At 42.4% G+C, this 23,639-nt stretch overlaps 1 protein-coding gene across 1 annotated transcript; it reads left to right on the plus strand.

Annotated features, from left to right (window-relative positions):
• Positions 1-1,159: 1,159 nt before the first annotated feature.
• LOC308168393 (phosphatidylinositol 4,5-bisphosphate 3-kinase catalytic subunit alpha isoform) lies at positions 1,160-23,486 on the plus strand (the record flags this gene model as incomplete). The annotated part of the gene is made up of 19 exons (XM_080542964.1): positions 1,160-1,511; positions 2,016-2,225; positions 4,255-4,505; positions 5,146-5,391; positions 5,550-5,635; positions 7,639-7,744; positions 8,157-8,309; positions 8,589-8,723; positions 10,560-10,684; positions 11,296-11,377; positions 12,236-12,400; positions 14,244-14,347; positions 15,421-15,699; positions 16,335-16,456; positions 17,105-17,183; positions 17,979-18,149; positions 18,916-19,033; positions 19,199-19,350; positions 19,943-23,486. 19 exons carry the CDS (start codon positions 1,160-1,162, stop codon positions 20,211-20,213), a joined length of 3,207 nt encoding a protein of 1,068 aa, XP_080399090.1. The 3' UTR covers positions 20,214-23,486.
• Positions 23,487-23,639: the final 153 nt, after the last annotated feature.

Raw genomic sequence — 23,639 nt, forward strand, 5'->3', positions numbered from 1 at the left:
GCTGTTGTCTCGACTAATACACGTTTAGGATAAAGAAGTTGCATGTTAATGATAGTGGAAGTTAGGGGCTGTAACTTCATCGATTTGCACTATTAACGGTCTGTCTGCCTGTGCGCGAGAGGGTCTGGAGCGGTGGAACGGCCCGGGGTACGACACACACTAGGCTCGCGCAGCACTGTTGTATCGACAATAGTCTAGAACGTTTAGAACGTTTAGAACGTTCGGGATAACGTTCCATGTTAACGATTGTGGCAGTTAGTGACGTCACCTTCATCGATTTAGCACTATTAACTATTCGCAGGGGGGTGAATGTTTAAATGTTAAATGTCTTCTGAAGCCATAAGAATGAGAAGCTAACTAGCTTCTGACAGCTAGCTAAGGTTTGTCACAGCTAGCCATTGACTTGACACTACTAACAACCGGTATTTTCGCAATTGAACCTTTGTCACTCGCCAAATATTACCTCAGGAAAGCGATTAGGAAACGGTGACTGTCTTTGTTGAGTTTGGGAAAACTTCTGTTATGTCGTTTCGCCTGAATTTGACGCGAATGTTATTTAGCTAGTTAGCTTGTTCTGTGCTAGTGAGTTGTGCTAGCATCCTGAGCCAGAGCCAGCCCAGCACACTTAGCTAGCTAAGATGTTTCATCATAGTCTGAATATATTCTGATATTTGGACATTAAGAGACATATTGCACAGGCTATGCTAACTGCCAACATCTTTCTAAACGTATTTTCTAACAAAATCTGTTCATAAAGCAGCATCTACATTTGTCCTACAGAAATTGCACTGTTACTCCCCACATTGGTGAATTAACCATGTTGCTCCTATCTTGTATGGACAAAATAAATCCATTATTGTTATGCTAAGAGCTTCAAATAATCTCTGGGTGTAGGCCTATGCATCCCCCTGTTGTGAAAAGATAATGGTTTTAAATTATAATATTTTCCTCAATACCTCATACTACCCCCTTATACCTCAATACCTCCACGCCACTGCCCTCATTCTGAATATGTAACACATTAATGCATCCTTAGAAACGGGTCACTGCATCTTATGTAATTCTCCCTCTTTATCCCCCAGTAGGTCCACTACACTGTTACCCATCTGAATTATTAGCATTGTGAGGCGCAGGAGACCACCAGGAGACCACCACCACCATGCCTCCCAGGCCGTCTTCAGGGGAACTATGGGGCATGCACCTGATGCCCCCCAGCATCCTGGTGGACTGCCTCTTACCCAACGGGATGATTTTGACATTGGAGTGCCTGCGAGAGGCCACGCTGGTCACGGTCAAACACGAACTCTTCAAGGAGGCCAGGAAGTACCCCCTCCACCACCTCCTGCAGGAGGAGTCCTCGTACATCTTCGTCAGCGTCACGCAGGAGGCGGAGAGGGAGGAGTTCTACGACGAGACCCGGAGACTTTGCGACTTGAGGCTCTTTCAGGCCTTCCTGAAAGTGATCGAGCCGGTGGGGAACCGAGAGGAGAAGATACTCAACAGAGAGATTGGTACGCCGGCCTCACAGCCTCACATATTCTTTATCTATCTACTGTAGGGGACAGGAAAAACACCTGGCCCCTACTAGGGCTCTGATGCAGTCAGACAGGCACTCTACTGGCAGTGTATGTGTTACGGTACATGTGGGAAAACTAGGGTTAGGGCTAGGTGCTAGGGTGACTTGGTACATGTTGGCATGTCGAACCCTAATTCTAACCCTAACCTAGCACCTAACCCTAACAGGGTTAGGGAAAACTAGGGTTAGGTGCTACGTCGACTTGGTACATGCTGGCAAGTCTAACCCTAATCCTAACCCTACCCCTACCCCTAACCCTAACCGTAGCACCCTAGCACCTAACCCTAACCCTAGTTTTCCCACATGTACCGTAACATATGCATGTGTTGAAATCCGGTTTGCAAGTCTCTTAAATGAACACTGTATGCAAGAAAGCTTAGACAGATAGATGTGCCTTAAAGCTATGCACTTCCCCTCATATACTTCTCTTTTTCCACAGGCTTTGCCATCGGAATGCCTATATGTGAGTTTGACTTGGTCAAGGACTCAGAGGTGCAGGACTTTAGACGGAACATACTGAATGTCTGCAAGGAGTCAGTGGACCTCAGGGACACCAACGGACCTCACACTAGAGCTTTGTATGTCTACCCTCCCAATGTCGAATCGTCAGTTGAACTTCCTAAGCACATCTTCAATAAGCTGGACAAAGGTAGGACATGAATCAATGGTTTGACGTCCCTGAGGGGGAACATATCCCTCATGTATAGCAGCCTAATATAGTATGAAGTTAGCTGAGACCATTGTCAACTCTGATATAACCACCAGCCATTTAGTTGTAGAGGTTACAAGGTTATAACAACATTTAATTTACTGTAGTTGTGATTGTTTTGGGGGAAGAGGCAGAGAATTAAGTAAAGCCCCTTTCACACATACGAGCCTTCCCAGTAGATTCCATGCAATTTCCAGGGACGGCGTATGTCTGAACGCGACTGACCAGGGAAATCCGCCCGGCGGGCAATTACCCTGGTCGAGACCATGTATAATTCCAGGGAAAGTATCGTGTCACTGTATGTCTGAACGGAAGCCTGGAGATTGCCTGGTCAGTCTCCTTTCACAGCTGTCCTGCATCGCTCAGTCAGCAGGGCAGAGCGCATAAGAACTGCCCCAAACTCTGAATATCGCTACTACTACTAAATATAATTCCACAGCTGGACACTACTTCATTTCCAATTATAGTGGAGGTATGATATATGGCAGGTGTATATATATATATATATATGTTATATGGCAGTCTCACGCACCTGTCTCGTTCGAATCACATCTAATAATAATTAATACATTTTGCCATTTAGCAGACGCTTTTAATCCAAAGTGATTTACAATTACGAATTACCTGGAGTAACTGAGGGCTTAGTGCCTTACTCAAGGGCACACTAGTAGTGGTGTGGTTTCAGGCGGGATTTGAACTCACAACCTTCCGATCACAAGTCCAACTCACTATCCACTAGACCACTACTACGTCTACTACGTTCCAGTTCTGCACCCAGTTGAATGCGTGATTCAAGTAGCTTCTGTAAGCCCGGGGCAGCCAATATCATTCCACAACTGGATAGTACGTTGTTTCCAATCATAGTTAGCTAGATTACTTACTTGGCTAACTTACTTACTTATCAAATGTACATTTTGTGATATAGACGCATTACGCAGCAGTGCGCACACACACCGTCTCCTTTCACAGCTGTCCTGAGTTGCCCAGTCAGAGCGGGGAGAGACTGGAGAGAGCGCGCATAGCGATATGTCTGCACATCGCATCAGCCAAAGTAGTGATCAATATAATTCTACATTGATTGATCATTGTATGACAGTAAACCTCATCCAATGCAGAAAATATAACAGGCGACTTCCGAAGTTTGCGACCGTCCGCCACGATGAAACCTTCCCACACCTTCTCCCAGGCAGCCTGCTCACACGCCGCGGTTCCACGGTTCTTTTGTGGAAAGGCTTTTTTTATTATTATTGTTGTGGAAAGGCTTTTTTTTTTTTTAAGTAATTTTTCCTGAGTGGGGCAGTCCCACTCATATTTTTCATTTGTATTGACAGATACAGTAGAGATTTAGACAGGAAGGATGGGTGAGAGAGAGAGGAGGGATGACATGCAGGATATGTCCCCGGCCGGAATCGAACCGGGAACCCTGCGATTACGTGGTCAACGCTTAGTCCGCTACGCCACCTAAGCGCCCCTGGAAAGGCATTTTTAACGAACTCCCAGCGAAGTCAAAACACGAAAATCTGCGCTCACTAGCCTACCTTTTCCAGTTGAACATAAACTAAACTATTTCAATGCTGCTATTGTTTGCGAAGTTACAAGATCCTTACATCCCGCCATATGTTTCAAAGGATGCAAACTTCTAATGTACTGGAGACGTGACAGGCGCGTGAGACTATACCATATATCATACTCTGCCATATATCATACTCAGTTTTATATGTATTTATCATATTTTTAGATATAAAACGGAGGTATGATATATGACAGATATATTTGGTATATGGCAGTCTCTGCGTGATTCAAGACCCGGGTCGTAGCCATACGACAACCAGGCAATTTTGGCTAATTGGGTCAGGTGTGAACGGTGTCGGGTTTCCATGTAAATTAGAGAACTAATGTGTGAAAGGGGCTTAAGTTGTCTTGACCTTTCCATGTTGGATGTATGACTTACCTTACTTATTTTCCATAGGTCAAATTATAGTGGTCATCTGGGTTATAGTATCGCCGAGCAATGACAAACAGAAGTACACTCTGAAGATCAACCACGACTGCGTTCCGGAGCACGTGATTGCCGAGGCTATCAGGAAGAAGACCCGGAGCATGTTGCTGTCCCACGAGCAGCTGAAAATGTGTGTCCAGGAGTACCAGGGGAAGTACATCCTCAAAGTTTGCGGCTGTGATGAATACCTGCTGGAGAAATACCCTCTGAGTCAATACAAGGTAACCCCGCCTCCACCTCTTGACTAGGCTGATATTCATCCCATATGTAACAAGAGCAGTCTTGGACCTGATGAAATGGATGGTTGTGAATTATGATGTGAAGTGCATTGCCGTTCATATATATTGTACACATACTCAGGGTTCGACAGTAACGCCGTTTTACTTGCCCGGACCAAGTAAAACATTAGCCGGGGTTGTTTGCGCGAGCACGACGACGCTGCTGGATCCTGGATATTTTTACCTGTGTGATCGTGAGTGAAGATATTATCAAAGCGTACGGGTGATCGACAGGCGAGTACGCTTTGATAATATCTTCACTCACGATCATCTAGTCTAGTCTCGCGCCTGCGCCGTCTGTTGTTCTTCCTGCACACAGGTACAAATATCCAGGATCCAGCAGCGTCGTCGGGCTCGCGCAAACAACCCCGGCGAATGTTTTACTTGCTCCGGGCAAGTAAAACGGCGTTACTGTCGAACCCTGCACATACTGTACTTACATGTTGCTCGTATAAACGCAGCTGTGATAAATTGCTGACATCTTTTAGTTTTTTTCACAATGTTACTACAGTTAGCTGTTGTGTTGGAAGAAACGATGCAGAAACACAATAAGCAGTAATGATGATTTCCTCCTCCTGCTCAGTATGTACGGAGCTGCATCATGCTGGGCCGGATGCCTAACCTGATGCTCATGGCCAAGGACAGCCTGTACTCCCAGTTGCCCGTAGACACCTTTACCATGCCCTCGTACGCAAGACGCATCTCCACGGCAACGCCATACATGAACGGAGAGACGGCTACCAAGTCCCTGTGGACCATCAACGGCACTTTGAGGATCAGGATACTGTGCGCCACATATGTCAATGTCAACATCAGGGACATCGACAAGGTACTCGGGAGGTGTTGACAGTTCAGATGTCCAGTTTGGTCAGGGTTTGCTGACTGACCACTTTCTTACATGGATGATGTTTTGTAAAGGTGTGATAAAGAGGTTATTATCAGGCTGATTGATCCATGTTCACATCTCTCCCTGCACATTGATTCTAGATCTATGTCCGGACTGGGATATACCACGGAGGGGAGCAGCTGTGTGACAACGTGAACACTCAGCGCGTGCCATGCTCGAATCCCAGGTACTGTCTGCACCTCCTATCATCACATTCAACTGTCCTCTCAAACGCTTCACTTGTACTGGATCATCTGTAGCCCCATTCGGTTGTTAAGTCGTGACGTGTTTCCGGGTCCAACGTTGGCTGAGGCGCTCTCTTCTAAATGCCTCAGTAATAATAATAATTCATTATATTTATATAGCGCTTTTCCGAGGCTCAAAGACGCTGACAAATATGGGAAAAACTGGAAAGTGCTCTGTCCCTTGTTGTATGAATAGATCCAAGTCTGAAAAACGATTGAACTGTCATTCTACCGCTGTAGTTCACTGGTACTCTGGTGCAGGGAATTTCTGGTTTGGACCCGGAAATTGCTAAACGTCACGTTTGACGTCAGACTTAACAACCGAATAGGGAAAAGGTAGGCAGGATAAAAGCGAACCTGTAATGGAGATGAGATTGAATCTAAAGCATCTGTCACATATCTAGGCATGACATTGGATCAGTCGACTTCTGCCAGAGTCTAAAAGTGCAGACAAACAAAAGTTCCTGTACTGCAGAACGTACAGGCAGTTTGAAATGCTTGTGTCGAAATCTGATACAGTGTAATTTTGATTGTGCCCTGTTCTGCGTGGTACAGTAGGTTGACAATTTAGGAACAAGATGCAGGTTATGCAAAACAACATAATTCGGTTCCTGCTCACTCAGTGCACCACCACATAACACAGTTGGAGTGAATAAGTTCAAAGCATTAGGCCAGTACAGCTCAGAGAGGAGCGGCTTAACCACATGTGTAACATGTAGGGCGGCTGTGGCGCAGGATGTAGAGCCACCGTCTAATGATCGCAAGGTTGGCAGATCGGCGGTTCGAGCCCTGGCTGGCCACATGTCGAAGTGTCCTCGGGCAAGACACTGAACCCCAAATTGCTCCCAGTGAGCGGGCCGGCGCCTTGCATGGCAGCTTGCCGCCATTGGTGTGTGAATGTGTGTGTGAATGGGTGAATTAGAGGCCGTTGTAAAGCGCTTTGGATAAAGGCGCTATATAAGTGCAGTCCATTTACCATGTGTAACATCATGGGCTGGTTTCACAAACAAGGCTTAAGCCTAGTCCTGGACTAAATGACACTTTCAATATAAAATCCCCATTGAAGATGCTTTTTAGTTTAGGGTTAGGCTTACGCCATGTCTATAAAAAACGGCCCCATGAATGGTACTGTCCAAAAGGTCCTATGTCGTTATGGTTCATACTCAGCATTAGGACATAACACACTTTATAGTTTCCTGTAAGGTGCCAAAAGTAAACAGTCTGTCACAGAACTCTTTCTTTTATAATTCTGCTGTGGAATAGACTCCTTTTGCCTATTAAGCTGTCTCAGGGATGTTTTAAACGGACAGGTTAGAGCTTATTTCTGGAGACAGAATGGCAGCCGGGGCCAGTGACCTGTAGTCATTGTTAATGTCCAGTTGTCAGTATTGTTGTCTGGGCCCATGACAGGATGATGGAATCAAGACAGGCTGATTGTTTTATTGTATTTTGTGGTCTTTCGTTTTTTTATCTATTTTTATTATTATATATATATTTTTTCAATGAAGTCCACAGTGGAAATAAGTGTTTCACACTTACTTGTGTTATTCGTTCAGTTTCCCAAAATAATATCAATCATAGGAATTTACTGTACTTTTAACAACTTCGCTTCTGTTGGACCATCTCCTTTTTAGCCATGTAGAGGGATGCCTTTTTGGACATGAACACTTGAACACTTGAACACTTGATCTTTGCACTTCTTATATTTATATTATTTATGACTCTTGCACTATGATGTTGGTTTGCACCGTCTTGTCCTGTCTTGCATATGTCCTGCTGTAAACCGTGCTCCACTGTCCCAAACCAAATTCCTAACATGTTTACATGTCATGGCAATAAAGTCTTCTGATTCTGATTTGATTTGTATGTGTTGTATGTGCATGTGTTGATTTGATTTGTGTATGTATAAATGTATTAATTTGTAAATGTGCTCATGTCCTCATAGGTGGAATGAGTGGTTGAACTACGACATGTACATTCCAGACATCCCCCGAGCAGCCCGCCTCTGTCTGTCCATCTGCTCTGTGAAAGGGAGGAAGGGGGCAAAAGAGGTGAGTGTACCAGGCAACCTTCTAACATACAGCTGGCTGGCTGTATGGGGGTGGTGGAACGCCTGAAAAGAAGTATGCTGATTAGTATCAAAGTATCAAAAGGAATAATAATAAGAAGGCAAGCAATACTGACATGATACCAAGCACATATTTGGTAATGAATGCACATCACTTTATCGAAACCTATACTGTACCATCAATTCCAAACATGCATTTCTTTAAATTCTATATTCTAAACTATTCTTTGAATTCTATATTCTATATTCTAAACATGCATTTCTTTGAAAAAAGGGGAACCAAGGCACTCTTATTGTAGAAATGCATTTCTTTGAATTGTATATTCTAAACTGACATTCTAGATTGTTATTGAGTCAATCCAATTGTTGTGTTCTGTGTCTCTGTTGTCTCTCAGGAGCACTGTCCACTAGCCTGGGGCAACATCAACCTGTTTGACTACACCCACACACTGGTAGCTGGGAAGATGGCTCTCAACCTGTGGCCCGTCCCCCACGGCATGGAGGATCTGCTCAACCCCATCGGTGTCACCGGCTCCAACCCAAACAAGGTCAGAGTTGTTAGTTATTATCTAGCTAGCTAGCTAGCTACCTCCCCTCCCAAGCCCCCAATCGTAGCACAACAGAGCAATAAGCTAGGTCACAGCTAGGTCACAGTTATTAGCTAGCTAGCTACCCCCCAGCAATAAGCTGCCTCCATTAAAGTAAGCCTCTTATCCACTTATTAATTAGTCATTGACACTGAGCCTGACCCCCTTCAATAGGGTGCTATTGTTGAAATAAAGAGCCCTAGAGTTTAAAACGTTCTTCTCACTGTTTTATTGACACAGGAAACCCCTTGTTTGGAGTTAGAGTTTGACCACTTCAGCAGCCCAGTCAAGTTCCCTGACATGGTGGCCATAGAGGAGCATGCCAACTGGAACATATCCAGAGAGCTGGGCTTCAACTACTGCCACACTGGTCTGGTAAGGTCATATTCTGTTCTTGTTCCTTTCTTTCTGTCACGTCATTGACTTAGGGGCCAGGCTACACAATGACGAAACTAACTCACTTTTCTGAGCCCGATTTGATCTCTAGTCACGTGCCAAGCGTTTTCACACCGTTGCGCAAGAGAATCTCTGGCCACATGGAATCGCGTATTGTTAAATATAGTATAGATAAATCTAAATGAAAAATACAGGCATTTATAGGTAAAATCTACCCGCATATAAAAAAAGCATTAATTTCGAATCATAACGTTGTTATAATTGCTAGTCGGCGGCATAAACAGCCACAGGGAGACAGCGAATTCAAAGCGTCCTCACAGGGTCACCTGGCCCCACGCAAGGCGTAACATTTGCGACAAAATGTCGGCTTTCTGAAACCTGTATGACAGGGTGATGTTGGAACACATCCGAGATTCAGTGGCTGAAGCGCGCAGAGATAGTGGAGAGCGGCGCGCCTCCTGGGATGTCTTAATTGCCGAGGTGAAGGCCTTTATTGCTCTTCTGTATGTGAGGGGTGCATACTGCGGGAAGAACATTGAGATGGAACGCTTCTGGTCAGAGAAATGGGGCAATACCTTTTTCACCTCGACATTGTCACGGAACCGGTTTCAGGAGATCATGCGCTTTCTTTTTTTGGGGGGGGGGCGGCTGTGGCGCAGGAGGTAGAGTCGCCGTCTAATGATCACAAGGTTGGCAGATCAGCGGTTCGAGCCCCGGCTGGCCACATGTCGAAGTGTCCTTGGGCAAGACACTGAACCCCAAAATTGCTCCCAGTGAGCGGGCCAGCGCCTTGCATGGCAGCTTGCCGCCATTGGTGTGTGAATGTGTGTGTGAATGGGTGAATGAGAGGCCGTTGTAAAGCGCTTTGGAGCAGAAAAAAGGCGCTATATAAGTGCAGTCCATGAATAAATTAAATAAATGAATTAATTAACTATTAACCTACGATAGAACCCTTTAATTGTTAATAAGAACCCCTTTAATTGTTACCTCAAGTTTCTTGGTGATATTCTCTCACACATTGTTGGAAAGACTAAATTAATATTTGATTAGGTGAAATTGTTGTTAGGTGAAATCGCTTGCTTTCGTCATATCCATTGTGTTGCAACATAGGCCGGTGGTGTGGTTATTATGGCCTTATTATGATCCATTTGGGGTAGGTACATTTTTGGGGTAGGTTTATGTAATTATGTGATGAATGACGTTTTACGCCTAGCACAGCGTAACCCGCCACGCCACCTAAGCACCCCATACATCATCTTTTTCAACACACCCTCTCGTATCGCTGACCACACGATACCAAATACGATACGGAAACTCCCTCGCAGAGTTTTTATGAGGTCGCCCTGTCAGCTCTCGAAATTGGCGGAGTCATGTGGCCGGGAGGTGCAAATGGTATCAAAGTAATAGAAATGTATTTCACAAAATTCAAGACCAAGAACAGACATTTAATCTGGAAAGGCAAGTTATTCAACTACACAATAGCACACAGAACAACAGGCTGAATAGAAGTCCGGTATGTTAACGTAACACATTAACAGTTATTCAGCTACACAATAGCATAAAGAACATACCTGGGAGGCTGAATAGTTAACATTTCAAATGTTATTGGGCAGACATTCTACATGGTGTTCAGGCCTACTTTTTTATCCACATATAAAATGCATCAGGAATCGATAAAGAATCAGACCGATAAGCTGAATTGATAATGTCATCGGTATTGATAACATCTTATCAATTCCCATCCCTAGGTGTAGCTAGCTTGCTGCCTATTAGCCAAACTAAATTGAATGAAAATGGGAATGTCTTCTGCTCCAGAGTAACAGATTGGCGCGGGACAACCCCCTAACGGACAGCGACAATGAACAGCTGCGTCTGGTGTGTGGCAGAGACGCGCTGTCTGAAATAACTGAGCAGGAGAAGGACTTCCTCTGGAGACACAGGTAGTGTGTGTGTGCGTGAATGAATGAATGCATGAATGAATGACTGGATGAATGAATGAATGAATGACTGGATGAATGAACGAATGAATGAATGAATAAATGAACGAATGAATGACTGGATGGATGAATGAATGAATGACTGGATGAACGAATGAATGACTGAATGGATGAATGAATGAACGACTGAATGAATGACTGAATGAATGACTGAATGACTGACTGACTGAATGAATGAATGAATCGTTTAATGACCACATGACCTAGGTCGGTGGAATTTGTTTTCGGTACAGGTGGAAAAGCTCAAACAGCAGTGTCAAAAACATACACACATTGCACATAACTATCACATGGACATGTACACACATAACCATAAGACTAAGAACATAGTCAATATTTACAATTTATAAAGTGCAGTACATCTGGCAGGGTTAGTGCAGTGAGTCAGGTGTTGAGAGACCTTATAGCAGAGGGGAAAAAATAATATATATTCAGGTGATATGCATGCAGTGTGTGCAGTAAACATACATGTTTATCTACTGGAATGTTCAGAGATTCTGTGGATGGTGGAGTGGAACACTCAAATGTTCTCCTGTTCTGTTCTCCTTCCTCAGGCACTATTGCGTCAGTATTCCAGAGATACTCCCCAAGATTCTCCTCGCAGTGAAATGGAACTCCAGAGATGAGGTTGCACAGGTAAACAGTCTCAAATTACTGCTGCTGCTGCTGCTGCTGCTGACACTGCTGTTCTCATTAACACTGCATAGTCCTGAGACTTGATGTTCCTAGTAGGAAACGACGAGTACTCGTTACGGATGTCGGGCACTTTACAGATAAGAACGATCACCCCCCGTCGATCATTATGAGATATCTGTAATCTGAAAGGATTCCTTTCTCTCTCAAAATAATAACTCCATTGACCAGTTTTAGCTGTCGTTCATTAAATGAATGGGTGATGTGCCTGCCTGCCTTCCTTGAAAATAACTGGTAGGAACAATTTGTGAGGAGGAATAGTTACAGGCACTCGCTAACAAGCTCTCTGGTCCGACTTGTGCAGCTCGACGGCATTCTGAACCACCTGCTTTGTAATTTTAAGCATTTAAATAATCACATTATCACACTTATCACAAGTATCATCTAGTTATGAGTATAATAACTCCTAATTCCTAGTACATTCACACCATTCATTCAAATGTATAAGCCTTTTGTTTATTGCCTTTTGTTTTCAGACGTTTGTTTAGTTTTTGAGTCATGTTTCGATTCAAACAAATCTACTGTCTGGGGGCGACTGTGGCGCAGGAGGTAGAGGCGCCATCTAATGATCGCAAGGTTGGCAGATTGGCGGTTCGAGCCCCGGCTGGCCACATGTCGAAGTGTCCTTGGGCAAGACACTGAACCCCAAATTGCTCCCAGTGAGCGGGCCGGCGCCTTGCATGGCAGCTTGCCGCCATTGATGTGTGAATGGGTGAATGAGAGGCCGTTGTAAAGCGCTTTGGATAAAGGCGCTATATAAGTGCAGTCCATTTACCATTTACTGTCTGTTTTGTTCTCCAGATGTATTGCCTTCTGAAGGACTGGCCGGCCATCAAGCCAGAACAAGCCATGGAGTTGCTGGACTGCAACTTCCCAGACCCCATGATCCGAGACTTTGCCGTGAAGTGCCTTGAGAAATACCTAACGGACGACAGACTCTCTCAATACCTCATTCAGCTGGTCCAGGTATAGAACCATCTTTATATTCTATCTCAATACCTCATCCAGTTGGTCCAGGTATAGAACCATCTTTATATTCTTCTATCTCAATACCTCATTCAGCTGGTCCTGGTATAGAACCATCTTTATATTCTATCTCAATACCTCATCCAGTTGGTCCAGGTATAGAACCATCTTTATATTCTTCTATCTCAATACCTCATTCAGTTGGTCCAGGTATAGAACCATCTTTATGTTCTATCTCAATACCTCATTCAGTTGGTCCAGGTATAGAACCGTCTTTATGTTCTACTAAATAGACAAAATGCAGGGAGATGTTTCTGTGTCTACCATTAGAGAAAATGTCATACACACTCAAAGACAGGCAGGAAAGATTCCAAAGTATTTGGGGCCCATTCATAAAATATCTGGAGGACAAGAACTGATCACACTGGATGGACGAACCTGGGCGTGAACAAATGTAAACTCTGTGATAAACCATTTGAGCAGTTGTTGTTGTGAATTGGCCAGGGGTAGAGTAGGAGTTGGATATAATTAATGTATCTGTTGCAATGTACCCTTTTCTTTAGTTTTTTCTCAGTTTTCATTTTTCATTTTCTTTTTTCCTCCTTTATACATTTTTTAAATGTATTATTATTAATTTTTATTTTTTTAAAAAGCCACTTTCACTTTTATTTTGTATGTGTATACTGTATATGAGCTCAGTTATATGTGTGGTGGCCTGGGAAAACCCTTCACATGGTGGCATTTTGACATTTTCATTTTTTAATATTTCCATAAATTAGAAGTTCTCAGCTATTCATAACTGGTTGAATGACTGAGATAGCCCTTTATTTTAAAAAGTTATGAGCATTTTAATGTAGCATGTCAAAAAAAGTGAAAGGGGAGAAATCCTCCCCTTTCTCCTCCGGGTCGGGGGAGGAGCCTATGCAGATCGTCCGGTCTCGTTTGTCTGCTTGTGATGCGGTGTTAGTCTGCTCGCCTCGTCGGTATGCGAGGGACAGATCCATTTGTGTGTCTTCTAGTTAAGATTTTATTACTTTATGCTTATTGTGAGCATCAGTACACTGGCAATAACACAGGTGGAAGTATCGTCTCTCCTTTCGCTCATGTGTGTGTGCGTTGCTTAACTGAGAATGAGACACGTTCAACGTGATGTTGTTTCGCTAGCAAACTACCCGCCACAAAAACATCAAAATAAGTACTTTCTCTTTTGTTTTCTTAAAATGTTTATTCACCATAATGTAGTATGGAGTTCAAAGTACTAGAATACCACATAATATCAAAATCGCCAAAATCGCGATTTCCATCTATATTTGCTCTTTGCCACGAACGAACGCCAGCGACATCCGACGGGTTTTCCCAGGCCACCACACATATGATTGCCTCTCCATCAATGTACGTACTATATATACATGTGTATGGCAATTCTAGTGAGTTATTTGCTTGTATGCATATACATATATAATTATTACTATTGACTTATTTTCAAGATTTGTTTAATCTTTTTCAAAAAACCTCAAAATAAATATATTGTTGAAAATAATTGACAAAATGCTTATGCAATGGAAAAGCTTATGGAATGGATGATCACCCACTATCTGAGATCCAACATCATTTGAACACTGTTCGCTTGAAGTTATGCATGGTTGAATGGATTTGACAATGTTTTGATTGGCACTACATGATTTGTAATATTATTTTCCGTGCAACAAACACGGACATTGTTTTTCGGTGGTTGCATCTATTCAGTTTAAACGGTCATGAAATCACCAGGCTACATCCTCGTCTATAAATCACCAGGCTACATCCTCGTCTATAAACATGCATTTTACTCGTCTGCCACCAGGTGCTGAAGTATGAGCAGTATCTTGACAACCCACTGGCCAGGTTTCTGCTGAAAAAGGCTTTGACCAATCAGAGGATAGGACATTTCTTCTTCTGGCATCTCAAGTGAGTTGATTCCTGTTCTTTTTCTTAAAGGGATAAAAAAAATAATAATCATAATTTCATACTCTTATATAGCGTCATGTTGCTTATGAAATCCGAGTGGCAGCCTGCGTGTCATAGTTTGTATTTGGTTCTGTCAAACCTGTTGGGTTTGTGCATATCAGGGATTTTGTTAAGAAAAGCTGACTACAGGTAATTTGCCATATCAAGGTACACTGTGGGTATATGCACCTTTTATGCAGCCTACAAGGACAATCTTCCATAGTTAATGTTATGTACATGGAAATGTGATAGAGTTCATAATAGAGTAATAATAACCTAGAGTATTAATACAGTTAATGCATATTGTGTCGGCACATGTGTACTCTTGTGCTTGAACTTGAATTTGAGCAGTAAAGTCATGTCAATGATATCTCCAAAGATGTTTTTTGTCCCCCACCAATGATAGAAAGTGTAGTCAACATTGTTCTAAGGGCACAAATAATCTGATTGGTTTGTAAAAAGTAGATAAAAAAAAAAGTAGATTCGTTTTTGACCTAAGAATCTTATAAAACAAACTTTGAGTTACAAGTTGTAATTTTTTAATATCATAATTGTGTGACAGTATCTATTAGATACAACTGGTCTCCTACCTTTTGAGGCATATGTAATAATATTACTTTGGCCCGACACACAACACAGTTCTGCATGTGGGTAAATGAATGCCGCATTCATTCAGTACACACGCGAACCGAACTGAACCAAAACATTTTGGTTCGAGTATCGTTACACCCCTAGTTGTTGTTATACAAATCGTGAGCTTAGAATTCTAAGGTTCTATCTCCGTCTAGGGTTATTGAGCGTCAAAGTTTTTACTTTCCATTATGTTTTGTGAGATGGAACCTTTGTATTTTATGAATTACTAACTCAAAAATGTCAACATTTTAAAAATAACACCACACAGGCATTAATCAACACCTAATGGATCAGATTATGTAAAAAAACCTAAATTTTGACAAAAATGGAGATAGAACCTTATAATTCTAACGTCACGAATTGTCATTGCAATCCTACTGCAACGTTTCTTTCCTCTGCAGGTCAGAGATGCACAACAAGACAGTGAGCCAGCGGTTCGGTCTGCTGCTGGAGTCGTACTGCCGGGCGTGTGGGATGTACCTGAAGCACCTGAGCAGACAGGTGGAGGCCATGGAGAAACTCATCAACCTCACAGACCTTCTGAAGCAGGAGAAGAAGGACGAGGCGCAGAAGGTTCAGATGAAGTTCCTGGTGGAGCAGATGAGGAGACCAGACTACATGGACGCCCTGCAGAGCTTCACGTCTCCACTGAACCCAGCCCATCAGCTGGGGAACCTTCGGTAGGGCGATGAAGTCCATTTATCTAGTATGATCCTTCAATACGGTTGTTAAGTCGTGACGTGTTTCCGGGTCCAAAGTTGGCTGAGGCGCTGTCTTCGAAATGCCTCAGTAATAATAATAATTAATTATATTTATATAGCGCTTTTCCAAGTCTCAAAGACGCTGACAAATATGGGGAAAAACGGGAAAGTGCTGCTGTGTCCCTTGTTGTATGAATAGATCCCAGTCTAAAAAACGATTGAACTGTCATTCTACCGCTGTAGTACACTGGTACTCTGGTGCAGGGAATTTCTGGTTTGGACCTGGAAATTGCTAAACGTCACGTTTGACGTCAGACTTAACAACCGAGTACAGAAGGAACAACAGACATATCCTAACTTCCAAATTATTCTCCTATATGATTGTTGTTGTTGATATTATTATTATTATTATCTATCTTTCTGAATGTAATTTTACTCTTGAGTTAAATATGTACGTCTAATCAACGGTCATTTAGTAGAACATCTGTGCGGCGGAGGGATACATATAGTTAAAGGTCCCAGTGCTGTTATACTGTATATCGTAACTCATGGAATGCCTCTTGTCCAATCAAATTACTTGGTCGGAACTAACTGTTGTATAATATCTGTTTCAGCCTTGAAGAGTGCAGGATGATGTCATCGGCCAAGCGGCCCCTGTGGCTGAACTGGGAGAACCCTGACATGATGTCAGAGCTTCTCTTCCAGAGCAACGAGATCATCTTCAAAAATGGAGATGGTGCGTGCGCGTCACCCCACACATCCTCCTTAAGTCCTAAAGACAATCAGGGGTGCAAACTTGTCACCTTTCTGCTAAATTAGCCGTTTTATCTCAAATTATGTCATTCATTTGAATTGTGTAGATCTGCAAAAAAAAAATGTTGGTGGGGGGGGTCTAAGTCTCATCCAAGTCACATGATGTGCGAGCTAACTAATCTCCCTGTCTGCTGAACTCTGTTGCTGTTGAAATAACTTTTAGCTTCAGGGAGCTAGGTACAATTCCAGACAGCATAGAGATCACAGTCACGGTAAACTGTTTTCGAAGTAATTCTGCAGGTGTTAAGGTCAGGGCTGTCGCTACTTACACATGCATCATTGTTAGACAACCGTTAGTGCTAGTGGTATCTATTTAACACCATTAGTGCTAGCGCTATCCCCCCCCTAAGGTTAGCCACATAAAAAAAATGGGTCACCTTTTTGGGCCATCACCAGTTTGCACCCCTGACAATAGCGTAACAGACCCATCTTCATTCTACGTCTCTCTACGGCCATGTAACCCAAACTGACTTTTGCATGCTGCTGCCCCTGCACTTTCATAATGCGTTACAGAGTGATCAAAGGTCTACCTGTCTCTCGTCATCTCACGTTCACTTCACCTCCTCCCCAGATCTACGGCAGGACATGCTGACGCTGCAGATCATTAGGATAATGGAGAACATCTGGCAGAACCAGGGGCTTGATCTCAGGTACGCTTTGTAGCAGCAACGCATACATGAATAGTCAATTAGTGGAGCTCTTTATGTTTCTTAACTTGATAGCAGTAGACTGAATTAGTAGCGACTTCCCCCGATTCATTCAACATTAAGAGTTCATTGCTTTGCTAAGAGCTGAGGTAGAAACCAGTGTAGCTTTAGGAGGATACATGGGATTTATATTTAGTGAAGGAATATGCTGTATGTGTTACGGTACGTGTGGGAAAACTAGGGTTAGGATTAGGTGCTAGGGTGCTACGGTTAGGATTAGGGTTAGACATGCCAGCATGTACCAAGTCGACGTAGCACCTAACCCTAACCCTAGTTTTCCCACATGTACCGTATTCCCACATGTACTGTAATATATGCATGTATATGTTAATGTATATCATGACATATAGACAACAGAAAACAGGTGGGTCTTTAACTTGGTTTTGAACACTTTCACTGAACATGCCTGTCTGATGTCCAATGAAAGAAGGTTCCAAAGAATTGGTGCACGGAAAGAAAACGCCCGCTCACCGATTGTCTTTTTCCTGACTCTGGGAACAGTGGACATATGGGTCAAGAAGGTCCTTTAGATAGATTAGATGTGTAACATCTGCTTCATGAACAACAAGCGACAATCCTAATTGATTTGTACTTGATTAGTTGAATCAGGTGAGCTGGTGGTGGAACAGATCAAATATGTGGAGCGGCTGGGGCGCCCCGAGGAGAGGGCTGAGAACCACTGACCTATATACTGTATATGAGCGAGACCCATATGTGACCCTTCGTTCTCTGTACCAGGATGCTGCCGTACGGCTGCCTGTCCATCGGCGACTGCGTGGGGCTCATCGAGGTGGTGAGGAACTCTCACACCATCATGCAGATCCAGTGCAAAGGTGGCCTGAAGGGGGCGCTGCAGTTCAACAGCCACACACTGCACCAGTGGCTCAAGGACAAGAACAGGGGAGAGATGTGAGTGCTGCGAGAGAGAGAGAGAGAGAGAGAGAGAGAGAGAGAGAGAGAGAGAGAGAGAGAGAGAGAGAGAGAGAGAGAGAGAGAGAGAGAGAGAGAGAGAGAGAGAGAGAGAGAGAGAGAGAGAGAGAGAGAGAGAGAGAGAGAGAGAGAGAGAGAGAGAGAGAGAGAGAGAGAGAGAGAGAGAGAGAGAGAGAGAGAGACAGAGACAGTCTACACAAAGCTTGGTTTGGGTTGTATAGATATTATTACAATGTGTTATTATACAGGTGCAACTCAAAACATTTGAATATCGTGCAAAAGTTCATTTATTTCAGTAATTCAGCTTAAAGTGTTAAACTTCGATATTATATAGACTCATTACATGCAAAGCGAGACATTTAAAGCTTTTATTTGTTATAAATTTGATGATTATGGCTTACAGCTTATGAAGACCCCAAATTAAATATCTCAGAAATGTTTAATATTACATGAAATCAATAAGAAAAGGATTTTAAATACAGAAATGTCAGCCCTCTGAAAGTATAATCATGCATATGTACAATGCAATGAGTCTATATAATATTTAAGTTTAACCCTTTAAGTTGAATTACTGAAATGAATGAACTTTTGCACGATATTCAATTTTTTTGAGTTGCACCTGTAGACATAAAAGGGTAAAAGTTAGTGTGGCGTGGTGAAAAATCTACTTATTAGATTACCAAAAGATTGTTGGAAGCTTTTCTGGAATGTGGTATTAAAAGTATCAGTTTCACCCTGTGTTCAGGTACGACCAGGCCATTGACCTGTTCACCCGGTCGTGTGCGGGCTACTGCGTGGCCACCTTCATCCTGGGCATCGGTGACAGACACAACAGCAACATCATGGTCAAAGATGACGGTCAGGTACTTGACGAGAGATTTCTTATTTTTCTTCCCCCCTGATATTTCCTGATAACTGAAAAAAGAAAATAGTGTGTGAGTTTTTATTGTAAAGTGTGTTGCATCGTATGACGTGCTGTATAAATCAAGTTTGATTGATGGTTATTATTATTTCTCTTCTCCCTGCAGCTGTTTCACATAGACTTTGGCCATTTCCTGGATCACAAGAAGAAGAAGTTTGGCTACAAGCGAGAGAGGGTGCCCTTTGTCTTGACACAAGACTTCTTAATCGTAATCAGCAAAGGAACCCAGGAGTGCACTAAGACCAGGGAGTTTGAGAGGTAAGCTAGTATTTTAGTAACCAGTTAATTCGTTGTTTTTCTTTCTACACGATATCTTTCTGAATGTTACCTATCCCAGGGTATCCGCGATGTCTTGAAAAGTATTAAAAGTTGATAAATAAATTTTGGGAAAATCAAGACCCTTAATAAGTATTAGAAAGTCTTGTCACGATTTTATGAGGTCTTGAATTTTGTAGGTATTTTTCTGAATTAGACTCTGTCCAAAGAGTTTGAGTCCTAAAAACGTTTAGTAAAAGTTCGTGAATTTACTAGTTTTATTAAAAAACAATGATGAACCGGAAATTCTGTTGATGTTGATGTATGATAGTGGTCTAGTCTATTGCAAACTAAAACTGTTAAGTTAAAGGTGTCACTGATGTAAACGGTTACAGCTCGAAGTGGCGGTGAGGTCTGGAAAAATATTGACAAGGTCTTTAAAAAGTCTTAGAAAGGTATTGAAATGAACCTCAAGATTCCTGTATAATACCCTGAGTAGGTAACATAGACACGGCTGTTCTAGTGTCAACTGTCACTTAGATCCAACTGTCACTTTCAAATTAACCTCAAGATTCCTGTATACACCCTGTTTCAGGTTCCAGGAGATGTGCTACAAGGCCTACCTGGCCATCAGGCAGCACGCCAACCTCTTCATCAACCTGTTCTCCATGATGCTGGGCTCGGGGATGCCCGAGCTGCAGTCGTTCGACGACATCGCCTACATCCGCAAGACCCTGGCGCTGGACAAGACGGAGCAGGAGGCTCTGGACTACTTCATGAAGCAGATGAACGACGCCCACCACGGCGGCTGGACCACCAAGATGGACTGGATCTTCCACACCATCCGCCAGCACGCCATGAACTGAGAGACGTGAGACACTAGAGGATTTTCTATAACCCCAAGACTAGTATCATCAACGGAAGAGGACTGCCCTTTCACTATGAACTCGGAGAGGGCACAGCGAGCAAACCTCCCCGTCATCCTCCAAAGACAAGCGTCAACGGAGACCAGAGCCGTCCTCTCGCTATGAACTTAGAGAAAGAAAGAAAGCAGGACGGAAACAAGAAGTGTGGATTTGTGCTTTATCTGCTACTAACTGAGAGAGAGAAGAAGAGCAGCTCTCTAGTCGACACCATCTACCAGGGAAGCATCAACTGAGTGGAGATGAAACCATGACGATGGCTTGTGCACACCCACCCCCGAGACACTCCACCAGCACTCTCTGTCTCTCTGACTCTATGGTGTAATGGCGGATAGACACTAGGATGTCTGTCGGTAGTCTGCGGTTGTAACTCTGAACATTAGGCTACATTACTCTAGTATGACACGTTGATCTCTCAAATGACTGATACACAATTCCACATTGTGTACCCCAGACCCACTCAGATTGACTATGTCACGTTCTGTGACCTCAAATTTGAGATTTTGTACAGAGCAGAAGTATCCATAGTCTTGTATGCATACTGTGCACATATTATTCCTTTCAGTCTTTATTTTCTACTGAGCCAAAGTACTAATACATATACATATATATATATACACAGTGGGGGAAATAAGGATTTAACACATCAACATTTCGTCCAGTAAATGTATTTCCAATGAGTCTATTCAAGTGAAATTTGCACCAGACAAATTAGGTATTAACTCACAATCCAGACAAAAAAATCAAAACATTTAAGTCCATATGTAAATAAAGTTATGTAGAATAAAGTGGAATTAAACAGGAAAAAGGTATTGAACACATTGACTGAAATTAATTCAATACTTAGCCTAACTACTTATAGTGGAGAAGCCTTTGTTTGTAAAGACAGCTTCAAGGCGCTTTCTGTATGAAGTAACTAATCGCCCGCAGTATTCAGGTGTGATTTTGGCCCATTCCTCTACACAGATTGTCTTTAAATCTTGAAGATTGCGGGGGGGCCCTCTTGTGAATCTGGATCTTCAGATGCTTCCACAAATGTTCAATTGGGTTTAAGTCAGGCGATTGACTGGGCCATTCCAACAAGTTGATTTTCTTTCTCTGGTTAATACCAAGGTCTGGTGCAAATTTCACTTGAATAGGCTCATTGGAAATACATTTACTGGACAAAATGTTTATGTGTTCAATACTTATTTCCCCCACTGTATATATACAGTATATATATATATATATATAAATAAAACCCCACTACATGTTACTCATTAGTCTTATCATGAAAGAGTCACTATTCCAGGCCCCTGTATCTTTGTAGCACTGATCTCCGCAGTATTTGTGTTTGTTTATTTGTCTATCAGTATTATGACGTGTGTCACGCGGTTTGTCACAAAATGGCTCCCGTCCATCTCCCCTAGTCGGATGCCGCACTGAAGGACAGAAACAACAAACTGTCATTGTCCTTTAGAACGCCCAGATGAAAGACATGGTCTTGAATTCATCCTCTTCATTTGTGTTTTTTCGGTTGCTTTTTCTTTTTTGAAAGGGAAAGGGGATATAAAAAAAGGATGTGCAATCATGTCCATATTGAATGCTGTGCTGTTACACTATGCAAATTGTGATCTTTACATACTGTACTATAAAGATTTGTTATACTGATGTCAAAGCAAAGCAGAGTAGAGTCAAGAGATGGAGTGAGAGTCTCTGAATTGTGCGTATACATGGCATTAAGGGTACTGGATGACTGTATATGTAGCGGAAAGTGATTTGGAAATCACGCTCTTGTGATGAGGTAGCCCTGCCTGTGACTTCGAAAGCCCAGATGTAGCACTTGTACCACAAAGATATCCCTCTTGGTATTATGGTTATCGCCCTGTGGCTATTGCGAGAGGTCCCTGCCAGTTACACACAGACAGACAGTACACGCATGGAAGAAAAATGCACAACTGTGCCCCTGTGACGGTATCGCCTATTACTTCCTAACTGGGTGGTTCTGAAAGAACTGTGAAAAAAACAAAACCTTCCTTCTTGACCCTTCGGCCGTTCACTTTAGGAAACAAATTAAAACGCTGCCCACTGGTCTAAAAAGACTTGATTAACGGAACATTTTAGCCAGACTCGTACTGCATTCAAGAAGCATTAACACCAACCGACAGTTAAGATTTTGAACTGTGAACTTGCTTCAAGCCTATCTTCATAGAATTGAGGTGGGGATAGATAGTAAGTATGTATAGACACAATTCCAGACCTTCCTCAGCATTCTGTTTCATATAAAAGCTGTATTATTATTCAATAAGTTTGTTAAAGAAAAGAAAAAAAAGTGTAATTTCAAGTGAATTTGTGGTTTTACCTTCAAGTGTCTTTTCCGCTCTCTTTCCTAAACAGCTGCCCTTAAAAAGTGTGGATCCTGCAGTTCGCTCGTTGCATAGAGAGATACATAAAGCGGTCAGTTACTATCACCCAGCTTTACCAAAATGAGAGAGAGAGAAAGAGAGAGAGAGAGTGTGTGTGTGTTTGTGTGTGTGTGTTTTTCTGTACAGGTTACAGACCATTGGGCAGGACCCATTCAAAAACATAAAATACCCATACACTATGCAAGAGCTATCAAGACATGTTTTTCTTTTTCGCTGAAGGAAATGTTTATCCTTTTCTGTATACTGCATATGCATGAGATCCTTGAATAGCCTTTGTTTTGGTCTAGTGTTGTTTACTTGAATTTTATGTTTAACTGACCTTTTTGTTTATGTGTGTGCGTGTGTGTGTGTGTGGTACAACATTTTCACAATGAAGATAACAGATACAGATATTACCGCTACTTATGTGCGCAAAATGCTTTCTTTGAATAACTATAGAGGTAATATATTTTTGTATTCTAAATATAGGCTCTCTCAAATATAATCACTAACGTAATACATCCTTTTACACACCCAGTAGACAGCTTCTAGTTGTTGAAACGATATGAATGAGAAACTAGTGATGAGTGAAATGAATGAAGGAGACTCAGTCGGAGTATTAAATTGGGGTTTCAGTGAAGGTCCGCTTACCTATGAATACGATGAAAAAGCACAATGAAATTCAATGAAAAGCTTATCCTGCATGTTTTAAAGCCCCACATCATGTTATCTATCTGTTCATCTGTAAATATCGTTTGACATGTATAGAACACACTCAAACTTGACCATTGTCTAGAAAGAAACCTGTATTCATTCACTCATTGTACTGTAAAAAAAAACCTTTCTCTGTATTGAGTCTCTGGTATTTTGAGAACCAATAAATGTAATTTCTAATGAGCAATTCGTTTGTTGAAGAGGAGGATAATGTTTACCACAATATGTTCTAGCATTGATACTTCCTTGAGTAACATATCAATTTATTAAT

Source organism: Nansenia antarctica (genome assembly GCF_963989245.1).
Source record: "Nansenia antarctica genome assembly, chromosome: 12".
Taxonomy (NCBI): domain Eukaryota; kingdom Metazoa; phylum Chordata; class Actinopteri; order Argentiniformes; family Microstomatidae; genus Nansenia; species Nansenia antarctica.